The 20,690-nt window shown below is 36.1% G+C and overlaps 1 protein-coding gene across 1 annotated transcript; it reads left to right on the top strand.

The window, feature by feature from the left end:
• Window positions 1–1,037: 1,037 nt before the first annotated feature.
• gal3st1a (galactose-3-O-sulfotransferase 1a) lies at window positions 1,038–20,132 on the top strand. Its single transcript, XM_056457405.1, has 3 exons — window positions 1,038–1,281; window positions 12,864–13,024; window positions 18,223–20,132. Exons 2-3 carry the CDS (start codon window positions 12,894–12,896, stop codon window positions 19,367–19,369), a joined length of 1,278 nt encoding a protein of 425 aa, XP_056313380.1. The 5' UTR covers window positions 1,038–1,281; window positions 12,864–12,893; the 3' UTR covers window positions 19,370–20,132.
• The last annotated feature ends 558 nt before the right edge of the window (window positions 20,133–20,690 follow it).

The raw sequence follows: 20,690 nt of genomic DNA on the forward strand, positions 1-20,690 counted from the left end.
TAATTATACAAGTTATTGTATGATGATGGTTTGTTCTGTAGACTATCGGAGAAAAAAATCTAGCTTAAAGGGGATAATATTTTTGACCTTAAAATGGTTCTTAAAAACTACTTTTATTCTAGCGGAAATAAAACAATTAAGACTTTCTCCAGAAGAAAAAATATTATCAGACATGCTGTGAAAATTTCCTTGCTCTGTTAAACATCATTTGTGAATTATTTAAAAAAGGGAAAAAAAATTCAAAGGGGGCTACTAATTCTGACTTCAACTGTATTTACTTATTTATTTTTTGTATATTTATTTATTTATTTACTTATGTATTTATTGTTTTATTTATGCAGGAATTTGGTGATTTATTCATTTATTTCTTTGCGTATTTATTAATTAATTTATTTTCCCAGTGATGGATTGCAGCTGGAAGGGCCTCCGAACGTGCTGGATAAGTTGGTGGTTCGTTCCGCTGTTGCCACTTATCTGATTAATTAAAGGGACTAAGTCGAAAAGAAAATGAATGATTGAATGAATAATTTATTTATTGTTTCCTCCTCAAAGATGGAGAACTAAATGGCTTGAGTAGAAATGTACTTTTGTTAATTGTAGTATTTTTAATATGGTATGGAATGTTACAAATGTATTGCCAAAGTATTAATAAAGTTTAAATTAAAAAGAACACGCATATGTATTTTTAAATCATAGTAAATAGTAGTAAATACTAAATCAATCAATAAATAAATATTCAAATACAAATAATGATAATCAGAATAAACTGAACAGCATTTAAACTCTCTCTCTCTGTCTCTCTCTCTCTCTCTCTCTCTCTCTCTCTCTCTCTCTCTCTCTCTCTCTCTCTCTCTCTCTCTCTCTCCCTCTCCCTCTCCCTCTCCCCCTCCCTCCCTCCCCCACTTTCTACTTTCAGCCCTGCTCACTCATTCACTCATGCGGTGCAGGTCTCCAGACGGCTCGTCTTGCGTCACACTGTCATCTCCACTGAATGTGGTTTAGCCAGCTCAGCTCTACAACACACACACGCGCACACACACATAGACAGAGGAGAGGCGGGGGCTTCAAAATCATCAGGTGTATGTGTGCAGTCGCTCTGAGGTTTCACACAAGATAACAGGGATACAGATCTGTTAACCTTGGATAGCATGACGGGACAGTTACCTGCGACGGAATCGATGTCTTTCAATGCATCTTTGTTAACCAAATTGGATTTTTCTCATCAGAGGCATTGCTTTTTTTATGCCAGTCAAGCTGTGACCGGGACATCTACATGATTTGGTGAGTTATCATGCTGGATCTTTATATTTAATCTAGTAGCAATCATATTTACAATACGCTGTTTATATGTAAAAATGCTGAGTTCCATGCAATCGATTTGTGTTGAGAAAACATGAACACTGTAAAAAAAAATCGTGGTTGCCTTACATTTTTAAGCTGAATCAAATTAACCCTATAAGTCCATTGAACTTATGTTATGTTAAACTGACTTAAAACGGCTTGTGTAACTTATACAATTAAGTTAGAACATGATTAACTTAGTTTAATAAGTTACAATGACTTAAAAACATATGCTGTCATGACTAATTGATCATATAATTAATTTTTACAGTGGAATTTACAAGGAATTCATTTTACTTATTTAATTTTGACAAATTTAAGTGTAATTAACATGGAACAATTGTCGGAAAAAAACTCAAGAAATGTGTTGTTTCAGCTTATTTTAAATAAGTAGTTCGAACAAAGTGTAGCCTATATACAGTGTCATGCAGGGATGGAAAGAGTACTGAAAATCATACTTAAGTAAAAGTACCATTACTTGCCTAAAAATGAAGTGCAAGTAGAGTAAAAGTATCTGTTGTAAATATTACTCAAAGTATGAGTTAAAAGAAGCCCTTTCTAAAGTACTCAAGAGTAGTGAGTATGCTGCGGTCACACTCGAGTTTGAGCTTGCAAAATTCTGTCGTACAGCGCTGCGAAAAGGGGCGGGATTAAACAAGATTATTAGACATTTTAAAAAGCAATGCGATTGCTCCATAAATTACATTTCTGTACAGAGAGGTCATGTTTTGATCTTCGATAGGTCTTACACAATCACGTGATGCAATTTTGCATGTCAGAGTTCACCAAGCTTGAACTTTGCACCTCAGCGAACTGTGAAACTTATCGCATAAGCTTGCGTTTCCGGTCTGACGCATTCGCGTGCATATGAATGGAAGTCTATGGGGAGAAAAGTGTGTAAACGTAACATTCTGTAGTGCATTAAGTTATTGTCCAGCAGGCACACAATGTCACAAGATGTTAATATTAGGTTAGATTTAGGTTGTGATGTCAGCTGGCCAAAATTCAAGTTTAGCCAGCTTCTAAGGACAACATTATTTTGAGGTCCAATAACAATGTCAAATTACGTTGATATTTGGTTGATTTTAGGTTGGACGATGGACATTGACGTAGGCCTGACATCAATCAACCTGATTTTTATTTCCAAACAAAATGCAACGTCATGTTCACGTCTTGTGCCTGCTGGGTTTTAAGGCTATTTCGGTCATCATACAGCAAACATTCGTCATTTTCTCATCAGTGACATACAGTCTCTGGGTCAATGCATGTAAAGGCTTTTGCACATCATCTTGGACACTTTTAATGCTTCCAAACAGTTTGCTGCATGTCTTGAGGCAGTTCATTATGATGCGATTTACGTTCTATGTGTGATCTGATTGGACAGGAATATGCTCAGACTATGAAAATAGCATATATTTTTTAAAAGCCCAAACTCCTTATATGCGATTGACTTTCCTTACTTGAAGGAATATCATACATATTACAAGGTATTTTGCCAAAAAAAGACAGGTAAGCAAATTTAAGTTTTTTTGGGCTAGAGATGGGTTACACATAGCCGGACTAGATTGGGTCTTTACTTCACCGAGAAACTGAAACTACGTCTATTACTCGCAGGAACCTCATAAACGTTATTGACCTTTCTTGCATGATGAGGTATCATATGTATCACAAGGTTTATTTAGCAGAAAAACAACATGCAACCAAATTTAAGGTTATTCGGGCTAAAATTGGGTTACACGTAGCCGGGCTAGATCTGGTCTATACTTCACCTAGCCGGTGAAATGATGGCTATTGCTTGCTGGGACAGGACTGATTCTTCTAATCCCCATAGACAGGAAAAAATAAAGTAGTGACTACAGGTTGAAGGAAACTTGTGGAGTAAAAGTACCAATACTGCACTAAAAATGTACTCAATGGAGAGTACAAGTACATATTTTTAAAACTACTTAGTGTAGTTTTTCTCAGAAATTGTAATTTACTAAGTAATTTGAGTATTTGTAATTTGGTGTCACGTTATTGCATTGTTTGATTAAAGCTGTAGTACGTTTACTCTATGCACAAAAATGTTTCATTAATTTAATGTTGTTAAAGTGTTGTAATAATGTTTTATACAGTTTTTGCTTTCTTAACTTTTTAGTTACATCTAATTAACTTTTCTAGTCATGTCAACTCATATCAATCATATCAATAAACTTAGCATAACTTTAAAAAATGTAATTAAAACATTATTAACTTAAGTTAAAGTAACTTAAAAATATTTGTGGTCAAGATTTTTTGTCATATATTTTTTACAGTGTATTAGATCTTCAATGTACATTATATTGAGAGAATATACCTACTTGATGGCAAAATTATTATTAGCCCTGCTGTGAAAACATTGTTTTAAATATTTATTCATTTATTTTCCTTCAGCTAAGTCTATTTATTCATCAGGGGTCACCACAGCGGAATGAACCACCAACTTATCCAGCAAATATTTTACACAGCGAATGCCCTTTCAGCTGCAACCCAGTACTGGGAAACATTCATACACACTTATCCACACAAATACTCTACGGCCAATTTAGTTTATTCAACTCACCTATAGCGAATGTCTTTGGACTGTAGGGGGAAACCAGAGGAAACCCACACGAACACAGGAAGAACATGCAAACTCCACATAGAAATGCCAACTGACCCACCAGCGACATTCTTTCTGTGAGGTGACAATGCTGACCACTGGGCCACTGTGTTGCCCTTTGTTTGAAATATTTAGGAACATTTATTGATAGTAAATTGACATTTGCTGGAAATGTAGACTGTAATTTTTAAAAAAGCGATGCAGAGATTATATTTTATTAGGATGTTACAACCAATGCTGCGGATAACTTAATAATATAATAAATAATAATATTAAGTAATAATATTTTAGTTACTTTTTTAAAAATGTAAGCAAGTTACTTTTCAATTTAATTAAATAGCTTATAAAAAATAAATTAAAATGAACGTAGTCACATTGAATCCCGCACACAATGAGAGAATGCAGGAACAGACAGAAAGGAAGATGGCAGAGCCTGCGATGGAATTATTCTCATTATTCTGAACGGATCGAAAAGGGAAAGGGGATTATAGTCTAAATGCACACTGATTTTACTTCACTAACAAGACAAATACGACAAAAGTAGCAAATGCATTACTTTACACTTTCATTTATCTGTATATATGGCATGAAGAGCTCGAGGGTCAGGAAGTTCTCAGAGGATAAGATTATCCTACAATATTATTTTTTGATTTGTGCTGTTTTTTTTTAAGGGAAATAAAGGTGTAGGCTATACGGTGCATTGTTAATTGCTCTTTTGTTAAAAAATAATAAGAAGAAGAAGATAAAACCCTGTAAGTTCTGAAAGAGATCAAGCCTCAGCCAGGTCAGAATAAGCAACTCAAAAGTAACGTAATGCATTACTTATCATAAAAAGTAACTAAGTAACGCAATAGTTACTTTTTTGGGGAGTAACTCAATATTGTAATGCACTACTTTTAAAAGTAACTTTTCCCAACACTGATTACAACAATATTCTGGAGATGGTAAACAAGAATTTGCTTGAAAGTGTTGTTTTAATATGATTGCATGGTATGGACTGTTGTCAATTAAGGAAGAGCAAAAACTTTGGTAAAAAAAAGTAGTAAAAATGGTAAAAATTGGCCATACTAAATTGGCCGTAGTGTATGTGTGTGAGGCGACGCAGTGGCACAGTAGGTAGTGCTGTTGCCTCACTGCAAGAAGGTGAGCTGGTTCGAGCCTCGGCTGGATCAGTAGGCGTTTCTGTGTGGAATTTGCATGTTCTCCCTGTGTTCGTGTGGGTTTCTTCCGGGTGGTCCGGTTTCCCTCACAGTCCAAAGACATGTGGTACAGGTGAATTGGGTAAGCTAAATTCTCCATAGTGTATGAGTGTGAATGAGTGTGTATGGATGTTTCGCAGAAATGGGTTGCGGCTGGAAGGGCATCCGCTGCGTAAAGCATGTGCTTGATAAGTTGGTGGTTCATTCCGCTGTGGCGACCCCGGATTATTAAAGGGACTAAGCTGAAAATAAAATGAATGATGTGTGTGTGTGTGAATGGACGTTTCATAGTACTGGGTTGCAGCTAGAAGAGCATCCACTGTGTAAAACATATGATGATGAAAATAAATGATTGAATGAATGTTACTCAATGATATGGCAAACTGTAGTAAAAACTGTGAACTGATGAACTGTATAGACCTCTTTAAGGGGTGTAAACAAAAACAATGGTCCCAAAGTACTTTCCTGTTTTACATTTTTTATTTCTATAGCTCCTGAGAATCCAAAAAGAGCCACAAATTGAGAAATAATGTTATGACAGCTGTTTTAACATTAAGCTAGGATTGAATTGCCTCTTGTTACAGGTTTGAAATAGTTTGATAACTAGCAGGAAATATTCATGGGCCAATGACATTAACACATTGAAATGGTCTATACTACAATCTTTACTACATTCTGTGGTGTATTGTAGTATAGCAAACTATATAGTTGTAGAACAGTCAATGCAGTATTGGGTTGTTTATATTACTATAGTTGTTGTATAACCACAGCAACTACACAATTACCACAGCAGATTAAAAAAACTTTTTAAAAATCTCTAGAGTATACTATAAATTCATTCATTCATTTTCTTTTTTGGCTTAGTCCCTTTATTAATCTGGGGTCGCCACAGCGGAATGAACCTTCAACTTATCCAGCATATGTTTTACGCAGCGGATGCCCTTCCAGCTGCAACCCATCTCTGGGAAACATCCATACACTCTTGCATTCACACACATACACTACTGACAATTTAGCCTACCCAATTCACCTGTACCGCATGTCTTTGGACTGTGGGGGAAACCGGAGCACCTGGAGGAAACCCACACGAACGCATGTTCTCCCCTTGTTGGCGTGGGTTTCTTCCGGGTGCTCCGGTTTCCCCCACAGTCCAAAGACATGCGATATAGGTGAATTAAATAAACTAAATTGGCCGTAGTGTATAAGTGTCTATGGATATTTCCCAGTACTAGGTTACAGCTGGAAGGGCATCCGCTGTGTAAAACATATGCTGGATAAGTTGGCGGTTCATTCCGTTGTGGCGACCCCTGATTAATAAAGGAACTAAGCCGAAAAGAAAAGAGACAAAGCTGAAGGAAAATAAATGAATGAATGGCTACTGGCACTCATTGACTTCCATTGTTTTCCTTTTATGGAAGTCAGTGGGTGCCAAAATGAATGAATGAATGGATGAATAGTCAGTGTATTAGGCTTATTAAATTATTTGTTATTATTTGGTTGAGGTTTTATTAAAAATACTTATTAAATTCTGCTACTTTTTTTGTAAAAATGCAGTATTGTGTACAGCTTTGCTTCTTACGTACATTTAGTTTGTTCCATTAAGGTTTAAATACATTTACTTGAAAGGAAAATGGAAATTTTACATTGTCTGTGTTTTTATTTTATTTAGATGAAGAAGAACAGACCAATTAAAAACAAAATGTTTAAATGTTATTTTCTTATCATTTATTCATTCATCACTTATTTATCAGTGAGTGGTCGCCACAGCGGAATGAACCGGCAGCTATTCCAGCATATGTTTTAAAGCCGCGGATGCCCTTTTAGCCGCAACCCAGTACAGGGAAACACCCATGCATTACACTACAGCCAATTTTTGTTTACCTAATTCACCTATAGCGCATGTCTTTGGACTGTGGGGGAAATTCCACACAGAAATGCCAACTGGCCCAGCCGGGAATCAAACCCAGCGACGTTCTTGCTGTGAGGCCACAGTGCTAACCACTGAGCCACCATGCCACCCCATTTTTTATTATGAATATTTTAAAATAAGAACTTTTAGACAAATTATTTTGCTTGGAATGTAACTTATTTAGTTTCCCCGAATAACACTCTTATGTGAAGATTCACAATGTCCAACCTAAGGAAACACTATCTGCTTTATTCCTAAACTTTTCTTTCTAATCAACCTCCGCATTCTGACCGATTTTTTGTGTTGATATAAAAAGAGCCTTTATTCTGCTCGTATCTCATCAAACTTCATTACGGTGGCTTCCTATTTGTTACGAATATGCCCACAGCACATCTGAGATATCATATGACATTCTTTGTCATACGCCATTCAACGCCCACAAGACTCTTACACAATACACTGCTATACAGCTGAAGTCAAAATGATTAGCCTTTTTTTTATATTTGCAAAATGATGATTAACAGAGCAAGGAATTTTTCACAGTAATTCCTATAATATTTTTTCTTCTGGAGAAAGTCTTATTTGTTTTATTTCAGCTAGAATAAAAGCAGTTTTTAAATTTTTTAAAAACAATTTTAAGGTCAATATTGTTAGCTCCTTTAAGCTATATTTATTTTCAATTGTCTACAGAACAAACTATTGTTAAACACTGACTTGCTTAATTACCCTAACTTGCCTAATTAACCTAGTTAAGCCTTTAAATGTCACTTTAAGCTAAATACTAGTATCTTGACAAATATCTAGTCAAATATTATTTACAGTCATCATGGCAAAGATAAAATAAATCAGTTATTAGAGATGAGTTATTAAAACTATTATGTTTAGAAATGTGTTGAAAATCTTCTCTCCATTAAACAGAAAATGGGGGAAAAATATTCAAGAGGGCTAATAATTCTGACTTCGACTGTATATTAAATCCCCAATAAATAAATCAACGTGGTGTTTGAAAAATTTAAAGACCCATTCCTATGTTTAATCTTAAATTGGAGCTGCAGCTGCTGTAGCATTTCTTTGTGGCTGAGTAAAATCCTCTTTATGCATGACCATCAACATAACAATGATGATGTTGTTAGTGTTTTTGCTGTCAACAAAGGATGACTTTGAAAAATGCAGGCTTGGAAATTGCTGCAAATAAGAACAATGGCTTCCTTCAGACTTCTTCTGCCCTTTCTGGATTTCTACTGCAGAGCTTTGTTTCTGCGCTCTTTCCATTTATCTATCAGAGATCAGCAGCATATCGAATGGCTGTCACAGTCTGTGCTTCTAACTTTCTTTCATGGAAAAGTAAGAACTTTTGTAACTGCGACCCGGGACAGCAGATACCTGATCCTGGTCTGTGGGAACAGTGTCACTTTTCGTCTGTGTGCATAATTCATTCGATGGAAAAGTTGGCCCTCATGACCTGCAGCAATTATCTCTGGATCAGAATATCAACTATATTTCTTTTTTTGATTTTATGTTAGTTCTTTTAATTGGGTGTTTATGCAATTTTTTTTATACATCCCAGCAAGCATTTTTTGTTTTCAAAAGATATTTAATAGATGTCTAATAGACGTCCAAACATAGTCGTCTTGGCTAAAACAAGGCAAAATTTGGGCTGTCAGCTAAAATCTAATAGACATTTAAGAATAGCCCAAAACTAAACTAGTAATTAAATAGACAGATCCCAGCAAACTTTTTTTGTTTTTAAAGGATGTCTAAAAGATGTCTAATAGATGTCTAAACATAGTCGTCTTGGCTGAAACAAGGCTAATTTTTGGTCTGTCAGTGAAAATCTAAAAGACATCTAAGAATAGCCCAAAACTAAACTAATCGTTAAATAGACAGATCCCAGCAAGCATTTTTAGTAATTTAAAGGTGTCTAATAGACGTCTAAATATATTTGTCTTTGCTGAAACAAGGCTAAATTCAGGCTGTCAGTGAAAATCTAATAGACATCTAAGAATAGCCCAAAACTAGACTAGTTTTCAAAAAGACAGATCCCAGCAAGCATTTTTAGTTATTAAAAGATGTCTAATAGACGTCTAAACATGGTCACCTTGACTAAAACAAGGTTAAATTCGGGCTGTCAGTGAAAATCTAATAGACGTCTAAGAATAGGCCAATACTAGTCATCAAATAAACAGAAACAAATGACTACAAATATATAGTCTGTCTAATCTGTCTATTTGATAACTAGTCTAGTTTTGGGGTGTTCTTAGATGTCTATTAGATTTTCACTGACAGCCCAAGTTTAGCCTTGTTTTAGCCAAGCTGTCTACGTTTAGATGTCTGTTAAATACAAAATTGTTTACTGGGATGTTTGGTGCATTTGTTTTGTAGTAAAAATTCATTCATTTTCCTTGAATTCCTTAGCCCCTTATTTATCAGGGGTTTGCCACAGTGGAATGAACCACCAACTATTCCGACATGTTTTATGACACTGATGCCCTTCTATCTGCAACCTGGGAAAGCACTGGGAAACACCCATACAAACACTCTCCTAGACTACAGCCATATTAGTGGCTCCAATTCACTTTTACCGCATGTCTTTGGACCGTGGGAGAAACCGGAGTACTCGGAGGAAACCCACAAAGAGGTAGTAAAAATTATATAATCTTTTTTAATGGTACACGGACAAAATTAAGTTAACTTATTATTTTTTTTTCAAATTTAAAGTAGATTGAATGTAAAACAATTAAGTTGTCCACAAAAAAACTCAAGAATTGTGTTGATTTAGCTCATTTTAAATAAGTAGTTTGAACATTTTTTCATGTTTGAACATTAAATCAGCTACTTTTCAAGACACTTGAAAAGTGAAAAAAGACAACTTTTTTGCTTAATTTTCAAGTGCCTTGGACTGATTATTTTACCCCTGTAACCCTTTTTATTTGTTTTTAATATTTTTTTTATGTTACTTTAACTTATTTTACTGAGTTAATTAAGTTTTAACTTCAATTTTTAAAAGTTAAATAAATGTTAACTTCATGCTTTGTCAGTTTAATTGATGTAAGTTGAAATGACTAGATGCCTTTAAGACAACAAAGCATTATTTACTGTTTTTACAAATGTAAACCATATGTGGTTTTATTTCAATATATGAATTTAAATGAAATAAATAGAATAAAATAAATACACAAGAAGATGTAAACTTGTCATGTGCATTACACACACACACACACTGGCATTTTCAATTTTTCTGTCTTTATGATTTACTTATGAGTTAGAGTGAAACATTCTTTCTGTAAATTACTGTTCGGCATTTAGAGGATCAAATTTCTATGTTTGAATGCTAAAAATAGGCCATTTTTAGACATGTACATTAGGGCTACACAATATATCGTTTCAGCATTGATATTAAAATGTGCGCATCCGCAATAGTCGCATCGCAAGATATGCAATGTTTAGTCTGAATTATAGTTGACCAGGAGCAACAGAATTGTATTTAATTACTTTATACAGAATATATAAGTTTTATGTAAAACCACTTTTTGTAATTAAGTAATTCTTACTAGCTCAAATATCTACATTTCAAAGTGAAAACAAGATTATTTTACTTACCCCACTGGCAGATCATTTTGCTTGTTTTAAGGAAAAAAATACTCTCAATTTTGACTTAATTCTTCTGAAGTTGAAAACGAAACAATATTTTAACTTGATATAAGAAGTTTTAGGTATTTGAGCTAGAAATGAGACAAAGCAAACAGGATTTTATGAGGTGCTGCATGCTGAAATATGCTTTGTTTCCCTCCTTCAACCTCTTTTATTTCTTCCCTAGTCCCGTTGCTAAGATCCTAGATATTTGAAGTTGGGGACATGCTCAGAGGAGTATCCTCCAATCAAAGGATCCCAAGTCACTATATATATCCTCATTTACTTTCTACAACTATCTTTGTCTGGAAGAACACCCCCTCCATCTGTCCATCAGAGATCAGCAGCATATTATATGGCTGTCACAGTTAGTGCGTTAACTTTCTTTCATGGAAAAGTAAGAACTTTTGTAACTGCGACCCGGGACAGCAGATACCTGATCCTGGCCTGTGGGAACAGTGTCACTTTTCGTCTGTGTGCATAATTCAATTGATGGAAAAGTTGGCCCTCATGACCTGCAGCAATTTTCTCCCGATCAGAATATCAAATTTATATATTTTTTTATTTTATGTTAGTTCGTTTAATTGGGTTTTTATACAATTTTTGATACATCCCAGCAAGCATTTTTTGTTTTTAAAAGATGTCTAATAGACATCCAAACATAGTCATATTGGCTAAAACAAGGCAAAATTTGGTCTGTCAGTAAATATCTAATAGACGTGTAAGAATAGCCCAAATTTAGTTAAAAATTAATTATTCGCTGAACAGAATTCTGGTTATGCCCAATGCAAGAATTACATTCAGGTGGTGCGCAACAAATTTACATTTCCCTGACTCCAGCATTTGTACACCGCTGATATGAAAAGGTAGAGTTTTGTAAGTAAGTAATGTGTATTTATATAGTGCATTTATCGTGTATGGCCGTACATCCAAAGCGCATCCACTTGGATGACGCCAGTGTGCTCACCACACACCAGTTTTTGGTGGAGTGGAGAGACAGTGATCGAGCCAATTCAGTGCGTGGGATGATTGGGAGGCCATGATGGGTAAGGGTCTATGAAGGGAACTTGTCCAGCACACCAGGGTTACACCCATACTCTTTAGAGAAATGCTATGGGATTTTTTGAGTCTACAGAGAGTCAGGACCTTGGTTTAACGTCTCCTCCAAAAGATGGCGCTCACTGACAGTATAATGTCCCTTTCATTATAATGGGGCGTTAGGACTCACACAGACCACAGGTTGAGCGCCCCCTGCTGGCCTCACTAACACAACTTCAAACAGCAACCCATGTGTTCACAACCCATCCAGGCACTAACCTGGCTCAGCCCTGCTTAGCTTCAGTGAGTAACCGGTCTTGGGCTGCAGGGTGATATGACTGTGGCATTTTGTGTATGACTGTGGCATTACATGTTCGTGTAATTCCTCACTTGTCAATCATTCTGCAGTCCTCTGGTGCCCGCCCCCAAACATACTTCCTCTTTTCTCCAACATCTCTGCACAACATTAAAAGCATAAGACTTCTCAACTGCAAATATTCAGTGTTCAGTTTCAGCACATCTTTGCTTCAAAATGAAAGCTAAGTGAGATGCTAAAGTTATTTTCAGATTTTGATAACGCTCTATCTTTCCAGCCAGCGGCAGAAAATTTCTACTTCTGCAAAAACGCTTCATTAGTATGCAAAGCGTATAATACTCAGAAAAGTTTGGTTAACATATCACTCAGCAATATGAAATACAACTGTTTATTGAAAAATAAAAGAGATAACAGTAATAATAATAAAAAAAATCCTTTCCAACACCTGTCACATCATCTAAGATTAAAATATTCTTGAATCTCGTGTTGCTGAATTTCCCGTAAAGTCCTGTCCTAAGCACAAGTTAAGCAGTGGCAGATTGCATGGTTTTAACTCATGGGAGAAAAGTAATTGAGCGAGCAGCGGTGTACCTAAATAATTGGGCACTTGAGGAAATGGTGACACTAGAAATGCTTCGACAATCAGATGCTATAGTAGCACTAGAGGACTCTGCATGCGTAAGCACAGCACATAGCACAGCACATTTACATTGTATTTACGTAAAGAAGCCTTTAGAGACACAGCTGTGGACCTCAGGTTAATTAAAGTAGCTCTAAATTATTACTGAAGAATCTTTGTCTGTGTTTCAGGGTTTTTTTCCAGGGTCCAACCAGGTAGCAATGATGGTTGGAAAGCCAGTCCGGCAGTGGAGGTCTATCTGTAAGGGACTGATTCTGGGTGCGCTCCTGACCACCTGCATGATCCTTCTGTACTGTCTGTCGGCCCCTGAAGTCCAGTTTGGCCTGCAAGAGTGAGTCTTTTTATGTATTTAGTATAAGTATGAATGCTAAGCAAGAAGGGAAATAATATTTTGTGTATTAAAAGGAATAGTTTACCCAAAAATAAAAATGAACTCATTATTTATGCTTTGTGAGTTTCTTTATTCTGTATTCTATAACACAAAGAAGATAATTTGAGGAATGTTTGAAACTGCAACCAGTGACATCCAAATATGAATATTTTTCCCCTACTGGAAGTCAATTGTTTCCAGTTTCCAACATTTTTCAAAATATCTTTTTATGTGTTCAACTGAACAAAGAAACTCAAACAGGTTTGTGACGACTTAATATTTGTGAGTAAATGATGACAGCATTTTCAATTTTGGATTAACTATCCCTTCAAGTAGACATTGTTGACAAATTTTATTTAAATATTCACAAAGAAAATTGAGTCAGTTTTGAATCATGATGTCACGACAATAATGTTTATATTAATATTATTGTATTATACACTCACTGGCCACTTTATTAGATACACCTGTCCAATTGCTCGTGAACATAATTTTCTAATCAGCCAATCACATGGTAGCAACTCAATGCATTTAGGCATGTAGACATGGTCAAGACGATCTGCTGCAGTTCACACCGAGAATCTGAATGGGGAAGAAAGGTGATTTAAGTGATTTTGAATGTGGCATGGTTGTTGGCACCAGACGGCTGGTCTGAGTATTTCAGAAACTGCTGATCTACTGGGATTTTAATGCACAACCATCTCTAGGATTTACAGAGAATGGTCTGAAAAAAGAAAATATCCAGTGAGTGGCAGTTCTGTGGGCACAAATGCCTTGCTGATGCCAGAGGTCAGAGGAAAATGGCCAGACTGGTAGTTGATAGAAAGGCAACAGTATTCAAATAACCACTAGTTACAACTGATTTATGCAGAAGAGCATCTCCGAACACACAACACGTCCAACCTTGAGGCAGATAGGCTACAGCAGCAGAAGACCACACTGGGTGCCACTCCTGTCAGCTAAGAACAGGAAACTGATGCTACAATTCGCTCAGCCTCACCAAAATTGGACAATAGAAGATAAACGTTGCCTGGTCTGATGAGTCTCAATTTCTGCTGCGACATTTGGATGATAGGGTCAGAATTTGCTGTTAACAACATGATAGCATGGATCCATCCTGCCTTGGATCAACTGTTCAGGCTGGTGGTGGTGGTATCTTGAACATGACAGTGAGTTCACTGTACTCAAATGGCCTCCACAGTGACCAGAACCAATCCAATAGAGCACCTTTGGGATGTGGTGGAACAGGAGATTGGCATCATGGATGTGCAACTGACAAATCTGAAGCAACTGCATGATGCTATCATGTCAATACGGACCACAATCTCTGAGGAATATTTCCAGTACCTTATTGAAGGATTAAGGCAGTTCTGAAGGCAAAAGGGGGTCCAACCTGGTACTAGTAAAGTGTACCTAATAAAGTGTATAAACCGTTAAACTGTAATATTATAAAATAGATGATGTCATTCATTCCGGTGATGGCAAACTGGAATTTTCAGCATCTTTACTCCGGTCTTTAGTGTTACACTGTACAAAAAAAAGTAGCCTAATATGCAGATTCACTTAAGAAAATGTTTTGTTATTAGTATCACAGTCTCAAAAACAGTTGCCCTGTAAATTATTTGTGAAAACAATTAATTTGAAAAAAGTTTAAAAGAAAATCATGTATTCATTCATTTTCCTTCGGCTTAGTCCTTTTATTCATCAGGGGTCGCCACAGCGGAATGAACCACTAACTTATCCTGTATATGTTTTGCACAGTAAAACCAGCTGCAACCCAGTACTGGAAAACACCCAAACACACTCATTCACATACACACACAGATCACAGCCAATTTAGTTTATTCAATTCACCTATAGCGCATGTCTTTGGACTGTGGGGTAAACCGGAGCACCTCGAGGAAACCCACGCCAACACTGGGAGAACATGCAAACTCCACACAGAAATGCCAACTGACTTAGTCAGCACTCAAACCAACGACTTTCTTGCTGTTAGGCGACAGTGTTAAAGCTTCTGCTATGACTTTGATCAGTTTCATGCATCAAGAGTAGTAATTTCATTTTAAAATTCCCTACTAATTACAGAGTACTGTGTATGCACACTAAGAGTTATCAAGACAGCACAAAGAAAAACGTTTTAGATTAGTTTTTGTTTTCTTCGTTGAATATCCTGTAATACAGTTCCCTTTTACCCTTTAACAGAACAACTTTTTACGTAAACTAATGTTCACAAAGAAGTCCACAAATAAATACTGTATAAATGTATTGTTCATTTTTTTGTGTCAGTAAATGCATTAACTAACATTAACTAATACAACCTCATTGTAAAATGTTACCCATTTTATCATTAGAATGTTATTCTCATATTTATATTTTACCCCAGCATTTAAAAATAAATTAAAAATATAGTTTACCTAAAAATGACAATTTTCTGATTTATTCACCCTTTCTCTGTTCAAAACCTTTATGAGTTTCTTTATTCTGTTAAACACTAAAGAAGATATTTTGAAGAATGATGGTTGCTGGCTTTCCCAGTACTGGGTTGCAGCTGGAAGGGCATCTGCTGCATAAAGCATATGCTGAAATAGTTGGAGGTTCATTCCGCTGTGGTGACCTCAAAATGTATGAATGAATGGTTGCTAGCACCCACTGATTTCCATTGCTTTCCTAGTATGGCAGTCAGTGGGTGCCAGCAAATATCATTCTTCAAAATATCTTCTTTATTGTTCTACAGAAACTTAGAAAGGTTTAAAACCACGTAGGGGAAAGTATGATGAGGTCATTTTCATTTTGGGTGAACTAGTCCTTTAATTTCTCTTTCAATGCTGGGGTAAAATATGAATACGAGAACAACCCATTCTAATGCTGAAATAGGTAACGCTTTACAATAAGGTTGTATTAGTTAGATAGTTAACGTATTTACTAAAATGAACATACAATGAACAATACATTTATTACAATGTTTAGTCATCTATGTTAATGTTAATTAATAGAAAGAAAGTTCATGTTAACTCATAGGACATTAACCAGATTCATTTGTGTTTTGAGAGTGCATTAGTTACATGACATATACAGTTGAGGGGAGGGGGTGTGCTGATAATTCTTCAACTGTAATAGGCTACTATAATGAATAGTAGAAATGCTGTTCAAGTATTGTTCATTATTAGTTCATGTAAATAAATACATTTACCAACATTAACTAGTGAAACCATACTGTAAAACACCATAAAATGTGGCCGGCACGGCACCTCACAGCAAGAAGGTCGCTGGTTCGAGTCCTGAATGGGTCAGTTGGCATTTCTGGGTGGAGTTTGGTATGTTCTCCCCGTGTTGGCGTGGGTTTCCTCCGGTTTCCCTCACAGTCCAAAGACATGCGCTATAGGAGAATTGAATAAACTAAATTGGTCGTGGTATTTGTGTGTAAATGTGAGAGTATATGGGTGTTTCCCAGTGCTGGGTTGTGGCTGTAAGAGCATCTGCTGCATAAAACATACTGTTAGATCACCATCTTTATGGTGTCAGTTTCTCCAGATTTATGGGCAACAAGTCAGCAGAGTTTCCAATACCCAAACCTGTTAACCAGTATTCAACTGAATTAACAGTCTCCTATCAATATAGGAGTTGACTGAGAAAGCCAGAGAGGAGCAGAAGCAGGAGGGAAAGTAATGATGATAAAGAAAGAGCAGAGTTTATTGAATAATCTTAGTTGCGTATGATTCAATGCTTAGACTTTGTCTGACCAGGATAAATCCAACATGTGTTATTATACTACAAGCAACAGCAATCAAAAATTACTGCCTCACAACATTGTCCAGAAACAATACAGACCTTGAAATGGAGACATTCTCTTATCTTTTACTCATGAAAACAATTGTCACTTAAATCCACACAGTCATAAGATTATAACAATATAGAAAAATGAAATAAAAATAAAACAATAATTATGGGAAAATAATAACATATAAAAACATAATCAAATGACAAATAATAATCAGTTATAATAATCAAATCATTATCTACTGATCAATAAAATGATATAATGATAATTGTATAAATGACTAATGATCATATGATTAAATAAAACAAATATAAAGAAATCAAAATAAATCACAACAACAGTTTTTCCAAGGGGCTAATATCTAAAATATATAAAGTTCTGTCTAACTCTTGTACTTCTTCCTTTGAGAGTTTGAAATGTGTGTGGGAAAAAGATTTAGGTCACGAAATTGAAGATACAGATTGGTCTGAAATATGTAACAATTTGTATTCTAAATGTACTTCATTGGGTGTTCATGAGCTTAATTATAAATGCATTAACAGAGTTTATCTTACACCCTTGCATCTGAAAAAGATTTATAGAAACTCCTCTGATCTTTGTTTTAACTGCAAAAAAAAAAGCAAAGAAACAGTCTTTCACTGTTTCTGGTATTGTGACAAAATCATCTCTTTTTGAAAGAAAATACATAATTTTCTACAAGGACTCTTTAAGATAAAATTCAGTTTCTCTCTAGAATTGTATTTGTTGTATGGCGGAGTAGAGAATGTGTTGGACTCCCACACCAAACATTTGTTTTTAATTTTGGTCTATCTGGCAAAGAAATGTATACTTTTACTGTGGTCATCTCCTCAGGTACCCTCCTTTAAAATGTGGTTGTCATAAGTGTGTGCATTATTTCCACTTGAGAAACTCACCAATGATATACATCAAAAGTCAGATGACTTCTGGCAGCTATGGACACCTTTTTGGCATTACATCAAAAATTTCTCCTGATTTTCTATTCTATGGTATATATTTTTTGTTCCTAGCTTGACTGTATTACCACGTTAACCTGTTTGTATATTTCCCCCTTTACTATTTTTTACTTCCACTGTATGACCGAAACTGTATTTGTATGTTGTTGTACCAAAATAACTGACGACTAATAAAAAAAATAAAAATTAAATAAATAAATAAATAAATCACAACACAAATGAATGGTTACTTTCGAACACACAAGTTTGCTACAAGGATTCTCAGATAGATTCTTCAATATGCTGTAATAGTTGGTGGTTCACTCCGCTGTGGCGACCCCTGATAAATAAGGGACTAAGCTGAAGGAAAATGAATGAAACCATAAAATGTATCTAAAACTAAACATCTGGTTGTTTTTTATCCACAGAGTCCCAGTGCCTTACTCGTGTGCCCATCGCCCTTCTGCTGTCCATTCCATCTCAAACAGCTCCAATCATCCTTCGGGGCAGCCAATCTGCACTCCAAAAGTGGACATCGTGTTCATGAAAACCCATAAAACAGCCAGCAGCACTTTCCTCAACATCCTCTTTCGCTTCGGCGAAAAACACCATCTCAAGTTCGCCTTCCCCAACAGCCGCAACGACTTCTTCTACCCCTCTCCATTCCACCGCTCACAGGTCAAAGACTACCGGCCTGGGATGTGCTTCAACATCATCTGTAACCACATGCGTTTCAATGCTGCCGAGGTGGCCAGGGTGCTTCCGGCTGATGCATCCTACATCACAATCCTCCGGGATCCGGCCGATCTGGCCGAGTCCTCCTTCCACTATTTTGGACGCGTCGTACCTCTAACGTGGAAGATTTCTGGGGATGACAAACTCAGAGAATTCCTATCCGACCCAAACCTTTATTACGACCCTGAAGGATTTAATTCGTTCTATCTCAAAAACCTGCTTTTCTTTGACTTCGGCCAGGATAACAACCTAAATCCTGAAGACCCAAGAGTAGACCAGGCCATCCAGGAGATCTCCAAACGCTTCCAGCTGGTGATGCTTGTGGAGCATTTTGAAGAGTCGCTCATTTTGCTGAAGGACGCCCTCTGCTGGGAGATGGAGGATTTGCTTTTTTTTAAACTCAACGCTAGGAAGGATTCAACTATTTCTAAGCTCACCCCAGAGCTTAGATCCAAGGCCCTCCAGTGGAACGCCATTGACTGGAAGCTTTATCAGTATTTTAACGACACCTTCTGGAGAAAGGTGGACGCTTATGGCCGAGAGCGAATGATTAGAGATGTTGCAGAGCTGCGGAGCAGAAATGCAGAAATGGCTGCTGTTTGTATTGAAGGAGGCCGTGCAGTTGATGCAGGAAGCATCTTGGAGACTTCCATGCAGCCGTGGCAGCCTATTGGGGAGAAGTCCATCATGGGTTACAATCTGAAGAAGAATATCGATAAAGCCCACCGAAGGCTCTGCAGGAAGATGCTGACTCCAGAACTGCAGTATCTCAGTGACATGGGCGTCAATCTGTGGATTACAAGACTGTGGGGTCACATTAGAGAGATCCTGCACTGGTAGCTCAGATGAGGTTAAGTATCTGTTAATTAAGAGTTTCTGTATTTTGTGATTCTCAAGTGTTTAATCATTTATTTATGGATGTGAATTGCATTTTGGGATGTTGATTTCTGCTCTGTCGACTTTTGATGTATAAAATTTTACTTTGGAACCTAAACAATGTGACTTTTATTGACATTTTAGTAGCTTGAAATAATATAATGTACAGGAAATAATATAGAGAGAAATTAGTCAGAATTAAAATAACAGAAAATGTTCTGGCAGTTTATTACAGTTTTTTAGCGTAATATACAACACTAACCCAGAAAATATAACACTTTAAACCAGGGGTGTCCTAACTCAGTCCTGGAGGGCCGGTGTCCTATATATTTTAGTTTCAACCCCAATTAAACACACCTGAATCAGCTAATCAAGCTCTTTCTAGGTACTAGAAACTTCTAGGCAGGTGTGTTGAAGCAAGTTGGAGCTAAACTATACAGGACAATGACCCTACAGGACCGATTTTGGACATCCCTGCTTTAAACTATTTAAAATGTTCATAAAAGTCACTTTTTTCATTTTTAAAGAAAGATCAAGGTCTCATTATGCAATTCAAAAGCGTAAATAAATAAACATAAAATATAAAACATGAATCACAAAATACAGACAACTGCTAATTTACATATATTTTTGCAGTGTAGGTGAAAGGTCAGCACTGACTTGTATGGATGCTTATTTTGGCCACAGAATAAAAGAGTTAATTCAGAGGTTTTTTTTATTTTACTTATAATTTTTGTTAAATGTTAACCTTTGCTCGTTTTAAATGAGATAAAATGTTAAAAGTTCACTCAAAAGTGATCATCCTCAGGCCAAATAAGAAATAGGTGACTTTTTTCAAGGAAAATGAATGAAACATTCAGAAAATGAAAGTCAACACTTTGAGAGTGAAATAAAAACAATGAAAGCAACAAATATACAACTGAAGGCAACATTTTTAGTAAAATCTTTTACTTAACAGAGCGAGGACGTTTTCACAGTATTTCCTATCTTTTTTTTCTGAAGAGAGTCTCATTTCTTTCAGTTTGACTTTTTTTTTAAACTTTTTTTTTTTAAATGTAAAATATTTTAATGCCATTATTATTAGCCCCCTTAAGAAATTATGCTGTTCAATTGACCAAGGAACAAACCACTGTTGGCCAATGAATAGTCTAATCACTCTAGTTAAGTCCTTAAGTTGCACTTTAAGCTGAATACTAGTATTTAGTAAAATATTGTTTACTGTCATCATGCCAAAAAAATTGTTATTAGAAATTAGTTCAAGTTTTATGTTTAAAAATGTGTTGGA

Source organism: Danio aesculapii, chromosome 5, assembly GCF_903798145.1.
Source record: "Danio aesculapii chromosome 5, fDanAes4.1, whole genome shotgun sequence".
NCBI lineage: Eukaryota > Metazoa > Chordata > Actinopteri > Cypriniformes > Danionidae > Danio > Danio aesculapii.